The following is a 19,860-nucleotide window of genomic DNA, read 5'->3' as shown; positions in this document are numbered from 1 at the left end:
TGGACCAGGGACCATTGGAGTAGACATCAATGATGACTTTAGAGGAAAGGAAGGATGTCAGGAGGGCCTGGCAGTGTGTGCCACCATTAATGGGAGAAGAGGAGAAAGGGGAGAGCACAGAGACCATATGAAGGGTCCATAGGTCTGGCGAAGGCACGACAAAGAGGATGTCTGTGAGAGTTTCCTTGGGGAAGGCTCTGATGTAGGTGTCAGCGATAGGGAGGCCTGAGTTGGAGACCAGGATGTCCTTTTTAAAGTTCTTCCTACCAGACTTAGTGAGGAGAGCAGGATAGTTAATAGAGACTCAGTTAGAAAAGATAGGAGAGACAGAGAGCACCATAGAGTAGGTGGGAGAGGGGGAGGGTGGAAGGGAGAGGGGAAGACACTAGCAAAGGTCAGTGGAGTAGGCAGACCAGACAGCGGGAGTCAAGCAGGTTGCGGAATAGGACCGACTACAACACTCAAGATAGGAGTTTTCAAGAAGTCGGTTTGAGACAGGTAGGAGGGCACACCTACGTTTGAAAATCCTTAACAGCAGCCTGCAGTCACCCACTCAGCACACAATGTAATGGCGAGCGCAGTGACTGCAGGGCTAGCTAACTTGGCCAGGAACTGGAGCGGCCAATCAGGATGCAGTGGGAGGGATGGGAGACAGGAAGGAGGGAGGAAGGCAACCGAGAACCACAGAAGGGGAGAGGGGGTAGGAGGAGCACAACAAAAGGACTCCAGCCTTGACTCACAATTGCACATAGTGCAATGGAGGAGGATCAATCACAACTCAGTACGTGATTAGAAATGGCATATTGTGTGGGATTGGGCAATTCAACATCCAGTCAGTGGTAGCTTGGGAAATGCAAGCAGGCAGCAAACTGTCCACTACTATTGTGTTAACAACACTCTAAGTCCACACCCTCTTGCCTGTGAGAGGTTGTGGATTAAGTGTTTGATAAACCAGGAACCCAAGTAACTGAGAAATCAAGCTAAATATTTGCAGCACAGGGGATTGTGCTGCCTAAGACCATTTAATCAGATATTTTATCTGAATAGGACCAGGAAATAACTAGAATGACTGAATCATACCCAGGTGTAGACCTCTGGCATACATATATTATTCGATCCAGTTTGCAGATATGATGTTGCATCTCACTCATTTTGTCATGTGAATCCATTCTAAAGGAGGGCGCAAATTTGCAATAGCATAAACAATAATACTAAATAATGGAGTGTTCAAAGTGTACAGAAAAACACTGCTTTACTCAAAACACAGAATTTCAGCCGGCATAATTAAGCTCTAAGATGTACAAATAGTGTAAGTGGCTTTTAAACTATAAACACGTTATCAATGTTGTCATACTGCAATATTGATTCCATAACCTATGAATATTTTGGATTGGTTAATTTCCCAAGCTACATATAGAGTACATAGGTATTAGTTCTCTCATTGGCTAAAACAAATCGTATGGCCCCTCCTGGGGCCAGCCCATTACAGATACTACTTGCATTACATCATTACAGCTACACTTGATTTGTTGCCTCTATTCAATATAGGCACTGTGGCAATAGGGATTTATATTGGTTGGCCATTTACTCGCCAACCTAGGACACTTTGACAAGATGTCAAGATATGAGGGAGACGTATGGTCGGGGAGAGAAGTCCATGGTCGTCAACAATGGGGTTGCTGTTGGTACTCTTATTCAGAGAGGAATTGCCATAGCATTTCGGTGCTGGAATGCCCATGTGGGCGGGACAAAGACTGATGTGCAAATGGATATTTCCCATCTGTGAAAGGTACAGTGAGTAAAAAGCAGATGGCTGCGAACTCTCAAAGTGGTTAATAACCACTGAGCAGGTTATCATGCCGTGTTCTTTTCGAGAGAGGGGTGCCTGCTACCTTTTTTGTATAAAAGTAAGACATAAAAGCCTTACTTTTACACTTTAGGGCTTGTTTGTTCCCTTCCAAGGAGTATGAGAGACACAAAGCAGTGTTTGCAGAGTTTTCTTCTCTGCTTTGCTTTCCTCCTCCCTCTTGGAAGAACACAGGGTTTTACACCTGCATGAGATTTTGCACTTTTAGAATAATGACCCTGACATATAAGAATTTGCACTTTTAGGAAAATTTCCCTTAATGGGTCATTTTCCCAAGAGTGCAAATTGCATACAGGGGATTGCCAATGTTAGCAATTACGTGCTACTTGGTCGTATGCATGCAATTTTAAACATTTACAAAGCAGAGTGTAGGGCAGAGTAAAACAGGCCAAAATCGCTTTTCCTTTTTCCTTTTATGCCCTGTTTTGTTAAAAGAAAAATTTAAAAAATCTGTCTGCAAATTGCGCTTTGTTGTTTTTTATATTCCCATGGTGCAATTGTTGCAAACTGATTCCCCTGGCAATCCATTAGTTTTATGCCTGCATGGAAATCTCAATGAAATGTAAAAGTAAGGCGTAAATGTACACCTTGCTTTTATGCCTTACTTTTGCACTCCATGTCATTTAAACTGCTCCCAACCCCAGAATGTCTTTAAACTGACTCTCTGATTCATACAGAAACGATAAGACTGATTGAGGATAAGAGTGAAAGTGCCTAAATGCAGAATTAACACAATTTGCCTACTCATATAGAAGTTGCTAAACATTTTCAGAACACTGTTTATGGTCCGTTTGTTTTACATACAATTACATTTCTTTAGTAGAGGATAATGTACTTCAAGCACTTGCTAAGCTATGCTTTTCTTTTCGCAGCACCATGTGGTAAACCCGAAAATGTGGGCCGAGAAGAACCCAGTGGAACATTGAAACCCCAGTACAAAGATGGGGATGTTGTATCCTATACTTGCCAACCCGGATATATTAAACGTGGCCGCATCCAGTACACATGCACTAATGGAAAATGGGTGAAAAGCGGAGTTGTATGCACAGGTATGGGGAAGTAAAGACATTTATTTAAACATTAGTTTGTGCTTTTTCACCTATGCTATTTAGTAGACATTTTGTCAATGACAGATCCAACACCAACACGCAGTGCACAAACCCTCATGGGCACATGGTACATAGGCGTTTGTGTTTAATAAAACATGCATGAACTTCTTCAAGCTGTGGCAGACATCTACAAGCTGTCTCTGCTACTTGTACAGAGATATCCACTGATTACGTCTCCCTGTGACATGTGACAAAGCAGAGTGCTCTGGAATTGCAAAGAGTCTGTACAAAGGCCGCACCTAGGCCCCAGGCCCAGAAAGCCTTACCAAAAGAAAGTTTATCCCTGGTCTCAGAGACTAGGGAGGCTGTAGGAGCGTGGCATAGGTCATACTTTTTAACACAACAAGTTTGCACGTTTTTAAATACTACCAGTTGCTCTATCCAGTGGCCTAAATCTCATTAAGTCACCCTCACGGAAACAACTAACTTTCCCTAAAATGCTATGGCTTTCCCCTGGGTAGTGCTGGTGTGCCACTTATCTAGGGGAAGGTATTGAGAAGAAATTAGACCTAATGTCTCAATCTAACTTCTAGATCTTCTGTAACAATTTAATTGGACTGTACCCTATCTGTGAAGATATTAGGCATAACAAATGTAAAAGGCCTTTAAACTAGTATCACGGGTAAGGAAAGTGGTGGAGGTGTGATATAGATTTATTACTCTGTGGTGTGCTAAAACACTTTACTTCATAATTATATAGATGTCCAAAAGAGTTCAAGGAAAAACCCTGCACTCCATTGGTCGACTGGTTTCAGCGGATAAAGTTGATTTAGAGCTGGTTTCTTCAGGACCCCTTGTTTCTCAGATGGAGAGAAACATTACTGAAAATGTAAAATCAGTAGTGTAAATTGTTTTCAATTTGTTCCATGTCCACATTACGAGGCTGCTGGTTGCTAGCATATAGTTTCTATTAGTGAGCATATGGGCAGCCATCTTCAGTAATCAGCCCTATGGCCCAATTCTTGATCTGAGTGCTATACTCCTTATAGTGGGTGTCTTTTCCATGATTATGTTTTTCGTTTTTTATTGGTGTGATAAATATGTACTCATACAGTTTTGCCTCCTTCGTGTCGCAGTGAGATGGGCTACCGTTTCAATTCAGTTTCATACTTTAACATCTCTCTGATAATGTATGACTTATATATGACGAAATGCACTGACAGGACAAGGATTAAAAAGTTTCCACAAAAAGCCTTATTTTCTATTAATATATTAAACTATCACGGAATATTAATTGCAGGCACATTAATTGCAACATATGGTGGTAGTTAGCACAACCAACAGGAACCAATACAGTCCTGCACTGTGCATCAAATCGCAGCTTTAAATGTCTGGTTTAAATGCAATCTATTGCAGATTCAAACGTTGATTGGTCGGTTTGTATGCTGCGTTCTTCCAAAGCAAGTGTGTGTGCGTGTGCGCATGTGTGTAAAAACAAGCGGAGGAAGGTCAGTTAGTGATAGGCAGAGAGTGAGAAGCAAAGACAGCACAAGGCATAGACAGAGAGACTAGAAGATAAACAGAGATAGAGACAGAGTGAGAGACAGAGTTAGAGTGAGAGAGGGAGAGAGAGAGAGAGAGACTAGAAGAGAGAGAGAGAGAGACAGACAAATCAGACATCAAATCCTCCACACCCAGACTCAGACAGACAAAATAATGTCAAAAGTCACACATTCACCCACACTCCCCATACACCATCCTGTGCACTGCACAAAACATACTCTTGAAAATGCAATAAGAGGACTATGTACGGACCTTTTTTGCTAATTGACAATGCTGTTATCAATAAAATGTATTTCATGTTTAATGTTTTAATTCTGTGTTTACTCTTTTTCAGAGAAACCTTGTGGCTACCCAGGAGACATTGGCTTTGGAAATTTTGAACTAACAAAAGCAGAAGAATTTGTGTTCGGTGCTCGTGTGACATACAAATGCATTCCGGGGTACTTTATAAGACTTATTGACAACAGTAGTCATGTTTGTTACTATTATCTTAACCTGTGTACCATGAGCAAATGTGTTTTTGTGCATATTCATCTAATGTTTGTACTTCTATAACATTATTTATATGAAGTATGCATCATTTGCGGGCAATACAGGCTGTGTTGGGCTGTTGAAAAGAGGGACTTTCAGGACTGCAGCTGGTGTTGGGTTGCTGAGCGACCATCCCAGTGAAGCACATTTTTTCACACGTGACCTAACCAAACTCTCTAGGCAGTGTGGTATGAGCAGTAAGGCTGAGAATTTTGAAATCAGGGTTTTGATGTGTAGGTTTAATTAACGGCTCTTAGAGATTATCAAGAAATATGGGTCCAGGCAGAGGTATAAACATGCTTTTCTTAAGCTCAAACACATGCAGGTAAAATGTACGAAGACTATATACACACACATTGATATGTAGACATATATATATATATATATATACATATATATATATATATATATATATATATATATATATATATATATATATATATATATATTTCTGAGGCTTGTGGAATCTGCCTAGATCACATTCTGTGCATAGGCCGTCATCTAGTGGAAGCGGCAGAGTATTACAGTTGTTGTATTCGAAAAGCGACGTTGACAGGGTGTGCCCGTAATACTATCCCTAGTGTGACGTCCACTGTACCCATGGTCCTTCACATGTCGAGGTCTCTCCGATTAATTTTTTCTGCCATCGTACACGGACGCTATTTCGCAGAGTTCTCCTTTTGGCATACTGCCATTGATTTATACAAATTAGAGAAAGTTTCACTCCCTATCCTTTTTATTCTTCATCGCCGACTATCGAGAACATCCAACAGCGGTGAAGAAACGACCGTCGAAGACTCCCATTGACAGATCCATCTGGCTTTGGAAGGCCGCTTTGGACTTTGGCCCACACAGTAGGGAGAGAGGGGGAGGCCATTTCAGAATGTATTTTCCCCCTTTCATATATTATTCTCGCCTAGGTGCCATGTCTTTCCATTATGGATAGAACCCCTTTCAAATTGTGCCCTAAGTGCAACAAAAAATTCCCTTGGGTCGGCAAGCACCTGGAGAGTCGACACGTTTGTCAATCAAAGGCCCAGGCACAACGTCTAGGGAGAGGTCTGTAGAATCACTGTCCTCTGGGCACTCAAGGTCCCGATCACCACATGACAGGCCCCGACTATCGAAAGACAGAACAGATGTTGTGACTAAATCCATTCCCAAACGTTGCACGTTAGTAGACGAGACTTCGGATCATTCCGTAGCCGAAGTTCAACGTTCTTTGTTGAAAATGGTAAAAAACCCTATTCAGGCAGGACTAGCCCATTTGGTTAAAAAACATGTCCCAAAAGTCCTAACGAAGGGGAAGGAGTCCAAGAAGAAGTCCTCTAAGACCCCTCACAGGGAAAGGTCCCATAGAGATAGGTCCCCACACAAGGGTAAGGACTCACAGGAACAGGATTCCTTGTCTAGAGCCCTAAAGAAAAAGGGCCAGCCTTCACCACAAGTCCCATTCACTCCTCAGGATCAGGGGTTTCTATTAGACCCTATGTCCATTCATAGCTCTGCCCAATGGATATGTGAGGATATTGATAGGGTCATGAGGAGGATGATCTTCATGGCAAATCTTTTTTGAAAAGGACCCCAATTACTTCTGAGTGTTTAGTCCACCCCACTCACAACAGCGGGTTCTAGATCTCAGGTCCCTGTATCAGCCACTGCTTCTCAGCCCCCTTCAAAGAGGTCTCGCCCCGATACCATAACTATTCCATCGCAGCAAGACCCCCAGTCATTGACCTGTATGACCCAGACACTAACACTGAGGACCTCTATGTAACTCAAGAGGCTGCAGACCCCTACTATGGTGATGATGATGAAGAGACAGACGTGTATGACATGGACTCGCCCATCAACCAGGATCCCCCTGTGGCAGATTCACCTATAGATAACCAGCCACTACAAAACAACATGCTCATCAAGGCAGCTGAGCACTTCCAGATAAGGATGTAGGAAACTCAACAAAACAAGGACTTTGTTGACGACATTTTGGGGGATAAAAAGGCTGTCACTCAGTTCCTTCCCCTTGTGCAGTCTATTCAGCGGAAGATACAACCCTCCCTGGAAACTCCTGATCAGATGCGGACAGTTAATCCCTGCACGAAAAGCTCTTCCGCTCTGCTCCATCAGACCCTCTCTATATCAGGGTATTGCTCAAACCTGACTCTCTTGTAATTGCAACAACAAGGAGGAGAGCAGGAACACCCCTAGCCTCTTCTGAAGCACCTCAAGATAAGGGGAGTAAGAAGCTGTACACAATGGGAAGGAAAGTGGCCTCTTCTGCTGCTTTTCTAGTGAGGATAGCTAATAACACCACTCTTCGGGCAAGTTATAACTGCCATAAATGGGATGAGGTATCAGCTTTGTTATCATCAGCCGCTGAACACCTTAAGACTGCAGAAGGCAGGGCAGTTTCAGCTGCATGTTAAAAAGTAATCTGGGTGCCGCCGACAATGCGGGCAGGATTATTGCAGAGGGAACAATTATTAAGCGTAATGCTTGGCTACCCCAGTCCAGCTTCAAGCAAGAGACGCAAGCCACGCTCCTTAATATGCCCATTGAGACCAACATACTCTTTGGAAAGGCCGTTGAAGATGCCTTGAAAATTGCTAAAGAGGAATATGATACACTAAAGTTGTTGGACCAGCTAACTAATAAATACCCTGGCCAGAAAGGCAATAGTAATTTTCATCAATCACGTGGACAAAATTCCCAGAGGTCTTCAGGCTAAATCAGAATCAGGGAGCATCCTGGGGTAACAATCAAGGCCAAGCCTCAAAAGGTTACCAGAAGGGTCTACGCAGATCCCCCCGCCGGATGAGGTCCTCCTCGTCTAGAGGTGGTACCACACCTCCAAAACAGTGACTACCCGCTTCAGGTGTCCTCCCATGCCTCTCCAGTAGGAGGGCATATTTTCGACTTCACTCAAGCATGGGAGGGAATCACCTCAGACAAATGGGTGCTATCCACCGCGGCTGGCTGTTATTGTGTGGAGCTCATTGAGCGAACCCGAATCATCCCCTGCACCAGAAGACTCACTCAAAGAAAAATCAACGCATCCTTCTCGAAGAAATCGCAACGCTGCTCCAAAAGGACGCAATAGAAATCATCCCGGACAACCAGGTAAACAAGTGTATTTATTCAACCTACTTCCTTGTGCCAAAGAAAGATCAAACAATGCACCCAGTATTAGATTTACTCCCTGCAAACAAATATGTCAAGCCACAAAAGTTATGCATGACTACGCTACAAGAAGTAATCCCTCTGCTAAAGTGGGGTACCACATGGCAACATTGGATATGAAAGATGCTTATTTTCCTATTTCAATGTTCCCAGAGCATGGAAGATTCTTGCGTTTCAAGAGAGCAAACCAGCACTACCAATTCAAAGTGCTGCCCTTCGGAATAGCATCTGCTCCAAGGGTCTGGCAGTGGTGGCAGCGCACCTGTGCAGGGAGGCAATCCCAGTGTATCCTTACCTGGACAACTGGCTGATTACAGGAGAGTCTCCCCAAATTTGCAGGCAAAACATTCAAAGAACTATCAACCTTCTCTCTCAATTGGGCTTCTCCATAAACGAGAAAAAATCAAGCCTAGTGCCGAGCACAACCAAACAGTTCCTAGGAGCTGTAATAAACTCAGAAGAAGGGTTGGTCTTTCCATCAGAAGAAATAGTCCAAAACATATTACTACAAATAGCTCATTATCAAGCCGGCGGTCAGATAAGCGTACGCAAAGCTATGCGTTTGCTAGGCATGATGGCATCTTGTATTTACCTGGTACCACACACACGCCTACACATGCGTCCTATGCAGGAGTGGTTGGTGAAACAAGGGTCTCAGGCAAGCGATCAGTGGGACGATCTAATGGTCATTTTGCCAAAACTAGTACAAAACCTTCACTGGTGGACAAGAGAAAATGTTGAAGGGAAAACCCTTCCATGATCCGGAAGTGCAAGCGATTGTCACAACCGATGCCTCACTCACCGGCTGGGGGGCTCATTACCTTCATCACACAGCACAAGGTCTGTGGACTCATGGTATGGCACAGAACCACATCAATCTGCTGGAACTACTGGTGGTGTTCAAGACCCTTCTGGCTTTCGAGATACACCTAGCGAGCCAGTCAGTGCAAGTCCTGACCAACAGCACTACAGCAATGTTTTACATCAACAAACAGGGGGGCACATGTTCTGCCCAAGCTAGCACAACCAATTTGGAAATGGGCACTCAGACGGAAAATATTCCTTTCATCACAGCACGTTCTAGGGGAACTCAAATCTCTGGCAAACTCACTGAGCAGAGATCTCCTACCAGAGGAACACGAATGGCAACTAGACACAAGGGTCATAGAGCACCTCTTCTCTCTGTGGCGTTTCCCCACAATAGACTTGTTTGCTACAAGTGAAAATAGTCAATGCCCAGACTTCGTGTCCAGGTCCCCCCAGCCAGGCTCCAAGAGGAACGCCCTATGGATGAACTGGTCAGGGAAATTTGCTTATGCTTCCCCCCCAACTCCTCTCATGAACAAGGTAGTGAACAAGATCCACAAGGAACAAGTGACGCTCATCATAGTTGCTCTTATGTGGGCAAGACATCCTTGGCATCCACATCTGTGCAAACTGGCGATGTACGATCCCATCAAGCTCCTGTGCCTGACCAATCTACTCACTCAGCAAAGGGATTAACAGTGCACCCACAACCTCACTCAATGAACTTGGAAGCATGGCTCCTGAAATCATAGAGTTCAGACATCTTAACCTACCACAGAGGTGTATGGATATCCTGAAGGAAGCACAAAAGCATAACACTAGACACTGTTATTTCGACAAGTGGAGAAGATATGTAATTTGGTACCAGTCTAAAAAAATGTACCCCATAGAATGGACCCCATCCCACATTCTAAATTACATGCTCCACTTGCTTGACTCAGGGGTTAGTATTCAACTCTTTGAAGTTCCATCTAGCGGCTTTGACAGCCTACACCAGCTCCCACAATAAAGTTTCATGGTGGAAGGTGCCGGTCATCAAGGCATTCTTGGAGGGGGTAAAGAGACTTCACCCCCCAGTTTCAAATCCGCTGCCAGGATGTGATCTCAATGTAGTACTCGCTAAGCTCATGGGAGCCCTTTCGAGCCAATGCACAAGTCAAGTCTTAAACAGCAGACTTACAAGACTGCCTTCTTAGTGGCTATTACTTCCATAATAAAAGTTAGTGAATTACAAGCATTGTCAGTGCTGAAACCTTTCTTTGTCATACATAAAGACAAACTGGTTTTACATACTCATCCTAGTTTCTCTCCTAAGTTCATCTCTAAATTTCCTGTGAACCAGTCCATTGAGCTTCTGGCTTTCTTCCAGAACCCAAAAAGCTTAGCTGAGGTAAATCTCCATACACTAGATCTAAGGAGGGCGGTGCTTTACTATGTAAACAAGACCAGACTGCTAAGGAAAACAAAGCAACTGTTTGTTTCCATAGCCCCAGGCAGAAAAGGGGATTGCATTTCCGAGAATGCCATCTCCAGGTGGATATTCAGGTGCATACAACTGGGCTATTCCCTGTCAGACAAGACACTGCCTTTCACGCGAAAATCTCACTCCACAAGGAGCATGGGAGCTACTCTGGCATTTACTGCAAATGTCTCCCTAGAAAGCATTTGCAAAGCAGCTACATGGAGCTCAGCACACATTTTCACTCAGCACTACTGCATTGACACACATTTCAAGACAGATACACAGATGGGATAAGTGGTTCTAAGACATCTGTTCGCCCATGAACCTTCTCACAACCCACCGCCTTCTCCTAACATTGCTTGCTAATCTATGCACAGCATGTGATCTAAGCAGATTCCACAAGCCTCAGAAGGGATACATTACTCACCGTAATCGTATTTCTGATGCTTGTATCTGCTTAGATTCACATGCGCCCACCCTCCTCCCATCGGAGAGAAGACGCATGGATGCTTATGAGCTTATCTGATACATATCTGCTTGGATACATCTGTACTCAGGATACACTTCATGCTACTTTATGTCAGAAAAATAACAATCTCAGGGATTTTGACTTGTGAAGGACCATGGATACAGTGGATGTCACACTAGGGATAGTATTACTGGCACATCCCTTTTCAAATTTTGAAAACAACAACTGCTTCCACTAGATGTTCACCTATGCACAGCATGTGAATCTAAGCATATACAAGCATCAGAAATATACGATTACGGTGAGAAATGTATCCCATATATATTAAATGAAAAAACTTTGTTAAAGGGACGTTATGGATAAGTTGCACTAATAAAAATCTATGAAATTCACTGAAAAAACATTGTTAAAGGGATGTTATGGTTAAGTTTCACTAATAAAAATCTATGAAATTCAATAAAAAAACTTTGGTAAAGGGACATTATGGTAACAATTAAAACCGAAAAACCTGAGAAATTCACCAGGTATTGTAAGCTAAGCAACCATAACTCGCGCCACCACCGTGCACTGCTAAGACTAACACCCAGGACATCAAAGATGACAACACAAACGTCATTGAAGCTGTTATCAAGGATTATGAGAAGCACTGCCCCCTACCATAGAAGTATCACAAGTGCAACATCTTCCCCTGTTCACCTGCCCCTCCATATTAGTGCTTGGGGCCTCTTCCCTCATTTCCCTCCCCACCTTACATTCTAGCCTCTCCTGCAAAAGAAAAATGCATCACAAAACAACAGAAGAAAGGTTCCTTTAGGAACCACATCTCAGAGTAAAAAAATAGAACTAAAAAAAAATCTTATAGACTCATCTACTTTACATTTCTCAGTAAGGTACATAGACTCACTAAGATTTTCCAATATTTCCATTAGCATTTTGTGTTATGCTAATCGGAATAATGTGGCTTTCATCCCCCGTTCCAGGGACTGGAACAGGTGGATAATGACCTGGCAGCCCAGGTTATCGGCCTAAGCAAATCGAGGGTGGATAATGAGGGCTCCGGACCGTTTTCCCCCATTCCAGCCCCTGCAATGGGGGATGAAGGCCATTAGCACCCCGGGTTCCCAAATCGGGAACCCGGGGTGCTATAAAAAAAAGATTTGTCTTCATACACCGGGACGCTTGCAGCATTCCGCTGTAGGAAGGAAAATACTTTTCCAAGATGGCCACCATGGAAAGAGAAGGCGGGCTCCATAAAGAGCCCTCATTCCCTTTCCATGGCAGCCTGCAGAAGGCGAAGAGAGAACCTTATGACCATATTACCACAAGCACATTTTTTTTTATCCTTTCAAACATATCCCACTTTTGAATAACTTTACCACATAGCCGCTCCCATGTGGACATGGCCACTTTAACCCCATTTGTTGTCCTTCGTGGTAATGGCCAGTAGCCAGATTTTCCGCGTCATGACCTTTTGACATTACCTGGACAATCTGGCCACTGCCCATGGCCACAGGCTGTACCTCAGTCACCAAAAGTATATCACTGATTTTTGAGTATACATTATGCCACTTGACACTTGTGAAAAAATAAAAACCATGCTTTAAGGTTCTTGTCAATGCTCCTTACACGAGTTTGCTGAAAATCCTTCCATGTTTTATTTTTTCAAAATTGTCAAACTGTAGGTACATACAATAGTCATATAACTTCACCCCCACTTGACAAAATCCATTCAGACTTTACACAAGCATTCAAGATTAGGTCCAAAATATTTCTGCAAACTTGTGTCCACATTCGTTAAATAGCAACAAAGCTATAAGCCATCTACAAATTTTGAGACCCTCTCCAATTTAGCCCCCTCTCGACACAATCCCACCAAACTTTACAAAAACATTTATATCTAGATCTAAAATCATTTTGCAAACTTTTGTGTAGATTTCATCAAATGGCACCACATTTATAAGCCTTTACAATATTTTGGGACCCCCCTCTAATTTTACCCCCTCTTGACAGAATCCCACCAAACTTTGCAAAGACATTTATATCTAGATTTAAAATCGGTTTGCTAACCTTTGTGCAGATTCATCAAATGGTACCACATTTATAAGCCTAACCATATTTTAGGACCCCCCTCTGATTTTGTTTCCTCTTGACAAAACAGCTCCACACTTTCCATAATCATTCAGAATCAGGTCTAGAATACAATTCCAAAATGTCATTCAGTTTCATTGAGTGGTGCCAAAGTCATCCAAAAACTGCTTTTCACCAACCCTGTAATGCAGAAATAGGCATAGATGTCACTGAACATCTGAAGTGTACCTGAACAACCAGAGTGTTTGCGGGATGAAAAACACCCATTTTCTGGCTTCTCTTGGCCATATACCTTCCCATCTTCATCACTCCCCACATCCCCAGAGATTGTTTGATGAGTTTGACAAGTGCAATGTTGTGTTTTTTTATAGGTGTTTACCATGATTTTCGTGGACACCGGCGGATGTCCGTGAATCCAACATGGCAGGCATTTCCAAAAATCTGACGCACCTCACGCTTTTCACCATCCAATCAGTGGGTGCGTCCGATGTCTGCAGACATCACGTCACCCTCTTGGCCAATCAGAGGCCCGTCCACGGACCCAACAGGGAAGTGAGCTCGCGGACCGAACCCAGATATCACTAGTTTCTTTTTACCTATTTTTGGGCCATTTTAAAAAGTAAACTACTGGATGGATTTACACCAAATTTACAAAAGCACGCTTTCGGAACCAAGCCGGCCAGTACTGCTGCCAATTTGGTGCAAATCTATCCAGCGGTTTGGGCTGTAGACGTGAGCACATTTTTTTTCCGTTGCGTCTATGGAATAAACAAACATTTTGGGATCCCACTACAACTTTGCCCCCCTTGATGAAACCTCACCAAACTTGCCAGACAAATTCAGACGGACCATATACTTTTTTTGCAAAGTTTGGTAAGGATTCGTCCAGGGGGAGGAAAGTTGTAAGCCACCCAAAAAGTGCTCTACCTATGGGTTGAGCAACTTAACCATAACTACAGAGCCGCTGTCATCTTTCATGTCATGGGTGTTAGTCTTAGCAGTGCACAGTGGTGGCGCGAGTTATGGTTGCTTAGCTTACCATAACTAGCAAATTTCTGGGGTTTTTCGGTTTTACTTGTAACCATAATATGGATAGGTTGTAGTGCAAAGTAACTATAATGTCCCTTTCAAATGGTTGCTGCACTGAAGTTCATAGGTTTTTGTTAGGGCAACTGAACCATAATGTCCCTTTAACAATGTTTTTTGTCAGTGAATTTTATAGGTTTTTAGTAGGGCACTTTAACCATAAAGGTCCTTTATCATAGTCCTTCCAGTAAAAGTGCTAAGCTTTTAGTAGCACAACTTAACCATAATGACCCTTAAACAAAGTTTTTTTCACTGATTTTGATAGGTCTTTAGCAGCGCAACCTAACCATAACATCACTTTAGCAGTGTTTTTTTTACTGAATTTCATATGTTTTTACCAGGATGCCCTTAGTTTGTAAAGATGTACCGTACAACATACTAAACCCGCTGGCTATGTTAATGCGCACAGTAGTCACAGAGTATGGATCTAGTTGAGGACATCGGGTGGCATTCAACCCTCATAGAAAGGCTCATGTTCTCCTACATAGTGGTACCATTCAGCAAACACAGGGAACATATACAAACAGTACCACGTACTTGAATTGCAGGAGAAAATAGATTAGGTCTGGAATTGGTGAACAATTTTGCCACCTTAAAAGATTACATACAGGGACATGTTACAGACAAAATAAAATACCACTGCCCGACCTGCACGTGTACCCCTTCCCCATTTCATAGCCCACCATCCCCTCAAAATCTGCATGATCAGAGACGTTATGATGATACCGCAATCCCTTCCTCCCCTCATGAGCAAATTGTGCAAATCCCCAATTCCCCACAATATTAATCCACTTCTTCTACCCCTTCGCTTTCGTAATAGTATCTATGAATCTGTGGAAATGAAGATTGATATGTAAATTGTTCCTGAGTGTATATGTGGCTTTTCCTTTGTTTTTAAAATGCCGTTATGACTCAGCGGTGCACAGTACTGGTGGGAATTACTGCAATTAAGCTAAAGGGAGATGTCCTATGCCACTGCACCTGGCCGGCCTATCCGCAATCACAATGGAGACATCTGTACCACGCCAGTACAAACCGCATGTTCACATCTTGTGAAACACCTATAAGTAGTTGTGGGAGCGGATATTTGTTCATTGCACAAGTATGCGCATGCATATCTTTTCCTCTGTCTTCTGGTAACACCACCGCTGTCTAGCATATGCAAAGAAACATGTGACAGACTTTAAGTAGTTTGAGGCACCCACCCATGTTCTACAGGTAGCTGTACACATAAACAAAATGGTTGGCGCACATGTGTCGCACTATAATTCAATCCAGAGATCACAACGATGTGCATAGGACACCTATGCACATGCGCACAAATTATGCCACCGAAAATGCGACCTGCGACAGCCGTTCAAATCGATATCATTCGCAACATCACCATGCAACCGCACCCATGCTGCGTATGGGCCCTTATATCGTGGATACAATCCGGACCCTCGGACAGTGGGAAAATACAATGTTCTACAATCTACGGAATCTTATTGGAAAAGTACATGCTTACAAAGACCCCACAATGTGCCATTGCACATGTATGTATTTGGTGCAACGGTATAGGCCTCTTTGCTGGTTGCAAGGTCTCCACAGCAGCCCTACAAAAGGCCACACCACAGAACTGCTCCGCAATCTGTATTTCTTCAGATCAGAACAGACTAGTGGCCCACATAGCTTTGAGGTGTAATTGAATTTGGAACAATTTCTGCTATGTTACATTACCTTTCTAAGTAATGGCAACCATGGCAGCCTGGCTCACTATGCACAGTAATGGAGAAAAGTATTAACGCCCCTTCCTGTGAACCACTGCCTCAGTACTGATAATCCCCACTGTCCCATTCCCATGGGCAGCATGCTGAAAATGGTAGTATGTGCCATGTGCGCTTCCCCAAGTACCACGAGGTCCGCTCCCCAGTAAAGCATGATAAATCCTTCTTCCCTTTCCACTATCTTCTTTCTAGCATGCCCTCATTGGGTACTATTAAATAGTCACACATGCATCCACCAATCACATTGAAGAGCTCTCCATGTAACACTATCGGTTCTGTACAACAGTCCTCTGTTTACACACCACACCCATAAATATCATTGCACAATCCCTTAGCTCCACAGTTCCATTTTCATGACCACCATCCTCAAAAGCCCTGAAGTGGCTTTCATGCTGGTTGTGGGCGTGGGGGAATAAATTGCAACCAGGGTAGGGGATTTCGTCTTTAGTGGTGGCTCTGAAAAGAGCCTTTTTTATGTTTTGTTTTTTGGTGCTTCTCGAGAAACACCCTTTTTCCATTTTTTATAGGATTTTGTATTTGCTTCTCCTCACATTCTTACAGCAAACTCTTCAACGCATCTTCTAGATGAGCAAGCAAAACAGCATCACCAATGGGCGACAACAAAATGCCATTTTGCATGGAAAGTCTGCATTTCAACAACTAATGATGTTATTGTTGCAGAAGAACATCCCACCAGCGGACAAAAAAATTGCACATGCTTCTGTTAATGAGACACCTTCCAACCTCTGCACTATGACAACATCAACAGTAGTAAAACTGGCCACTTGTCTGCAAAGTGCGTGCATATCGGCGAAAACTGCGATCATGGACAGCGCACCACAATGTGTCCACTCCTTCCAAAACAAACTCACCATCAAAGTGTCTTTCCTGGGCATACTTGTGCAGACCTATCACAAAGGCATCACCCAAAACCACCACAATGCGTTTCTCCATGTTAGCCCGCCTCACTGCGCAGAGTAATGAAAAACGGTATTACCGCCCCTTCCTGTGAACCACACCCTCAGTACCTGATTGGACAATCCCCACAGTCCCATTTCCATTGGGCAGCATGGTGAGAAGCGCAGAATGTGGCACGGCCGCTTCCCCAAGTACCGCAAGGGCCTCGCCCCAGTACAGCAGGCACAGTCCTCCTTCCCTTTCCACTATTTTTGTCCAGCACTACCTCATTGGGTACTGTTAAATAGTCACACACGCATCCTCCAATCCCATCCAAGACCTCAGCATCTAACACTGCCAGTTCTGTACAACACTTCATATGTACCGTTACACATTCAGACTGCAAGTGTCATGTCATTTGAAAGCACGTCCATTACAAAATTCAGTAAAACTATGCAAGATTTCTGCATCCACATACATCCACATGGCCACCCATCACAACAAAGTAGAGGTATGAATAATGTTTCTGTAGTATGTTTACAACTCTGTTATAAGTGCCTCTGAGCATGGTATTTGCCACTGAATGTCTATTACGTACTTAACCAACATATTGTTTTTTCCCCCATCACCTACCATCAAGTGGCACTTTGATGGTACATGCTTTGACCGTTTTAATTTACCCATATCACCCATTGTAATATCCAAACAGGAACTCTCTTCTTTCCTTCCGACTATTCTACAAATTTCTTTCCGCACTAACCCATCTCCTACATAAATTGTAAAAATATTGCGCCAAAATCAGCACTGCATGTATCTGACCAACCTAAACTAAGTTCCCAGAAGATCACTGTCTCCACAGCTGTGGTTCTCTCTAGACTGTACTTTTGCAACAGCCTCTTTCTAAATCTGCCTGCTTCTGCTCTCCGCCCTCTGCAACTCATCCAGAACAAGACTGAGCGACTTGTCCTTGGCCTCAAACCCAGAGATCGTATCTCTCTGGGACTAAAATGTCTGCACTGCCTCCCAGTGGCTGTGAGGAGTAAGGTTAAAACCCTCTGCATTATCCACAAGACCTTCTGGGACCTGGGGACTCATTACCTTCAACTCTTGCTTCCTATATATCTCCCTGCTCGAGCTCTTTGCTCACCCACCTCCAACTCCCGCAGGTGCAGTCGCTTCTCTAAACAACTAGTTGGTGGTGGCTGGGGCCTCTTCTACCCTGCTGACTTCCTGGCTAAACCTGAATCTGCACTGGTTACCTGGCCACCCTCTGATCTCGAGCCCAGGCCACCTCCCCCCGCCAGCTGCACCCCTGTACTGCCTTTCTGGCAACCCCCGCACTTGGCGACTGTTTTCTGTATCCTTAACAGTCCCACCACCACCTGATGTCTGCACCTAATACTTGCACTTGCCACCAGCAGGGCCATATTTTTATTTATTGTCATATATTCTTCTTCCCATGTGCTGCACTTTTCCCTCTGCCAGCCCATGCACTTGCGTGAACTGAGTGACACCTGACATGGTAGGATCATTGTCTCTGTCTCCCCTCTGTTCCCCCTCTCTTGCCTCATCGCTCCTTGGAACACTTGTGTATAGACGTGTTATAAAATGCCATACCATACCAAATCATATCATTTCATAGCATACACACATTGCATGCATGACAACAGGATGCCTGCCACTTACCTTGCCAACTTCACAGAATTCTTTTTCTGCAGTAACCAATTTCGCACAAAACTTGCAAATATATTGCACAAAAGCAGCACTCAAGGTATATTAGCAACTTAAAACAAGTACATACAGTACATGCATAGAAACAGGATGCCTGCCCGTTGCCTTGCACACTTCAACCATAGCCTTCTGCATTTCTCTGTACAAACAGACCTTCTGCCACCGTTTTTGCGTACACACCACAACCATAAACCTAATTGAGCAATGCCTTAGGCTCCACATTCCCAGTTCCATGGCTGCCATCCTCAAAAGGGCCAGATGTGGCACGTGCTATCCTGAAATTACTGTTATCATGCTAGGAACCGGATGGGGGAAGAAATTTGAACCAGAGTAGGGCGTTGGGTCTTTAGGGGTGCCTGTTAAAAGATTTTCTTTTTTTTGTGTTTTTTTTGTGGTTTTTTTGTACGTGCTTTCAAACAACCTTTTTTGTTTTTTCTCTTTTTGCATTTCTGTATGCTTCTCCTTAAATTTTGACCGAATTCTGGTCAACGCTTCTTGCACAATGCAAAAGAAATTAGCATTGCCAATGGTGTTCAAAGAAATGCCATTTGCATGGAAGCAGTGCATATTTTACGACTTCATGATCTCATAGTGGGTGGAAAACATCCCATCAGTGCACATAAATCATAGTGGGTGGAACACATCCCATCAGTGCACATAAATGCACACATGCTTCTGTTTATAAGACTCCTTCCGAGCTCTGGCTGGGGACAAATTACACCGGCATAGTTCCATACTCCTCTTGGTGTAATGCATGAGTAAACAACCTTGGCAGTGAGAAAAACCTACATCACTGCATTCATCAACTTCTTCAGGTGACTGAGCAAACATCCACATGACATATAACCGAAATGTACACCTCCATAATGCACCACGACAACTTGAACAGTAGCGACAGAGGCCACATATCTGCAAAGGCAAACCATTCCCCCGAAACTTCACTGATAGAGACTGCCCACAAAGCGTCCACTCCTTCCAACCCGAAAGTAGCAGCAACACCTCTTTGCATGGCATACCTGTGCAGATCTTGCAGAATCCGAGTGATTTGTCTGCGACTGAAATTACCACGGGCAAATCGTTCGCATGAGAAAGGTGCGAACTACCAAAGTTCGCACCTTTCTCATGCGAACACACTTACATACTACGGGTGCTGCAGGTGTTTCCCCCGCAACCCCCGCTCACTATACTTTAAAGTATAGTGAGCGGGGAGTTGCAGGGGACACCCTGCAGCCCCCTTTCTTTTTTTTTTGTGGGTGTGTTGCAGGGATGTCTCCCGCGAAAGCCCACTCACTATACCACATAGTATAGTGAGCAGGGTGTTGCGGGGGACACCCCTGCAGCCCCTGCAGTCTTTTTTTTTATAC

The 19,860-nt window shown here is 43.7% G+C and overlaps 1 protein-coding gene across 4 annotated transcripts in view; it reads left to right on the top strand.

Moving 5' to 3' along the window:
• Positions 1-19,860, top strand: part of LOC138538055 (complement factor H-like) — a 981,558-nt gene that overhangs the window by 133,977 nt on the left and 827,721 nt on the right. For all 4 annotated transcript variants that reach the window (XM_069641504.1, XM_069641501.1, XM_069641502.1 and 1 more), the window contains exons 2-3: positions 2,740-2,916; positions 4,814-4,919. In XM_069641504.1, coding sequence (XP_069497605.1) covers positions 2,740-2,916; positions 4,814-4,919 — 283 coding nt within the window. The remainder of the gene's footprint in view (positions 1-2,739; positions 2,917-4,813; positions 4,920-19,860) is intronic.

The sequence above is a fragment of the Ambystoma mexicanum genome, chromosome 1q, assembly GCF_040938575.1.
Source record: "Ambystoma mexicanum isolate Mex_15411 chromosome 1q, UKY_AmexF1_1, whole genome shotgun sequence".
NCBI classification, from domain to species: domain Eukaryota; kingdom Metazoa; phylum Chordata; class Amphibia; order Caudata; family Ambystomatidae; genus Ambystoma; species Ambystoma mexicanum.
This window is presented reverse-complemented; position numbering and strand designations above follow the sequence as displayed.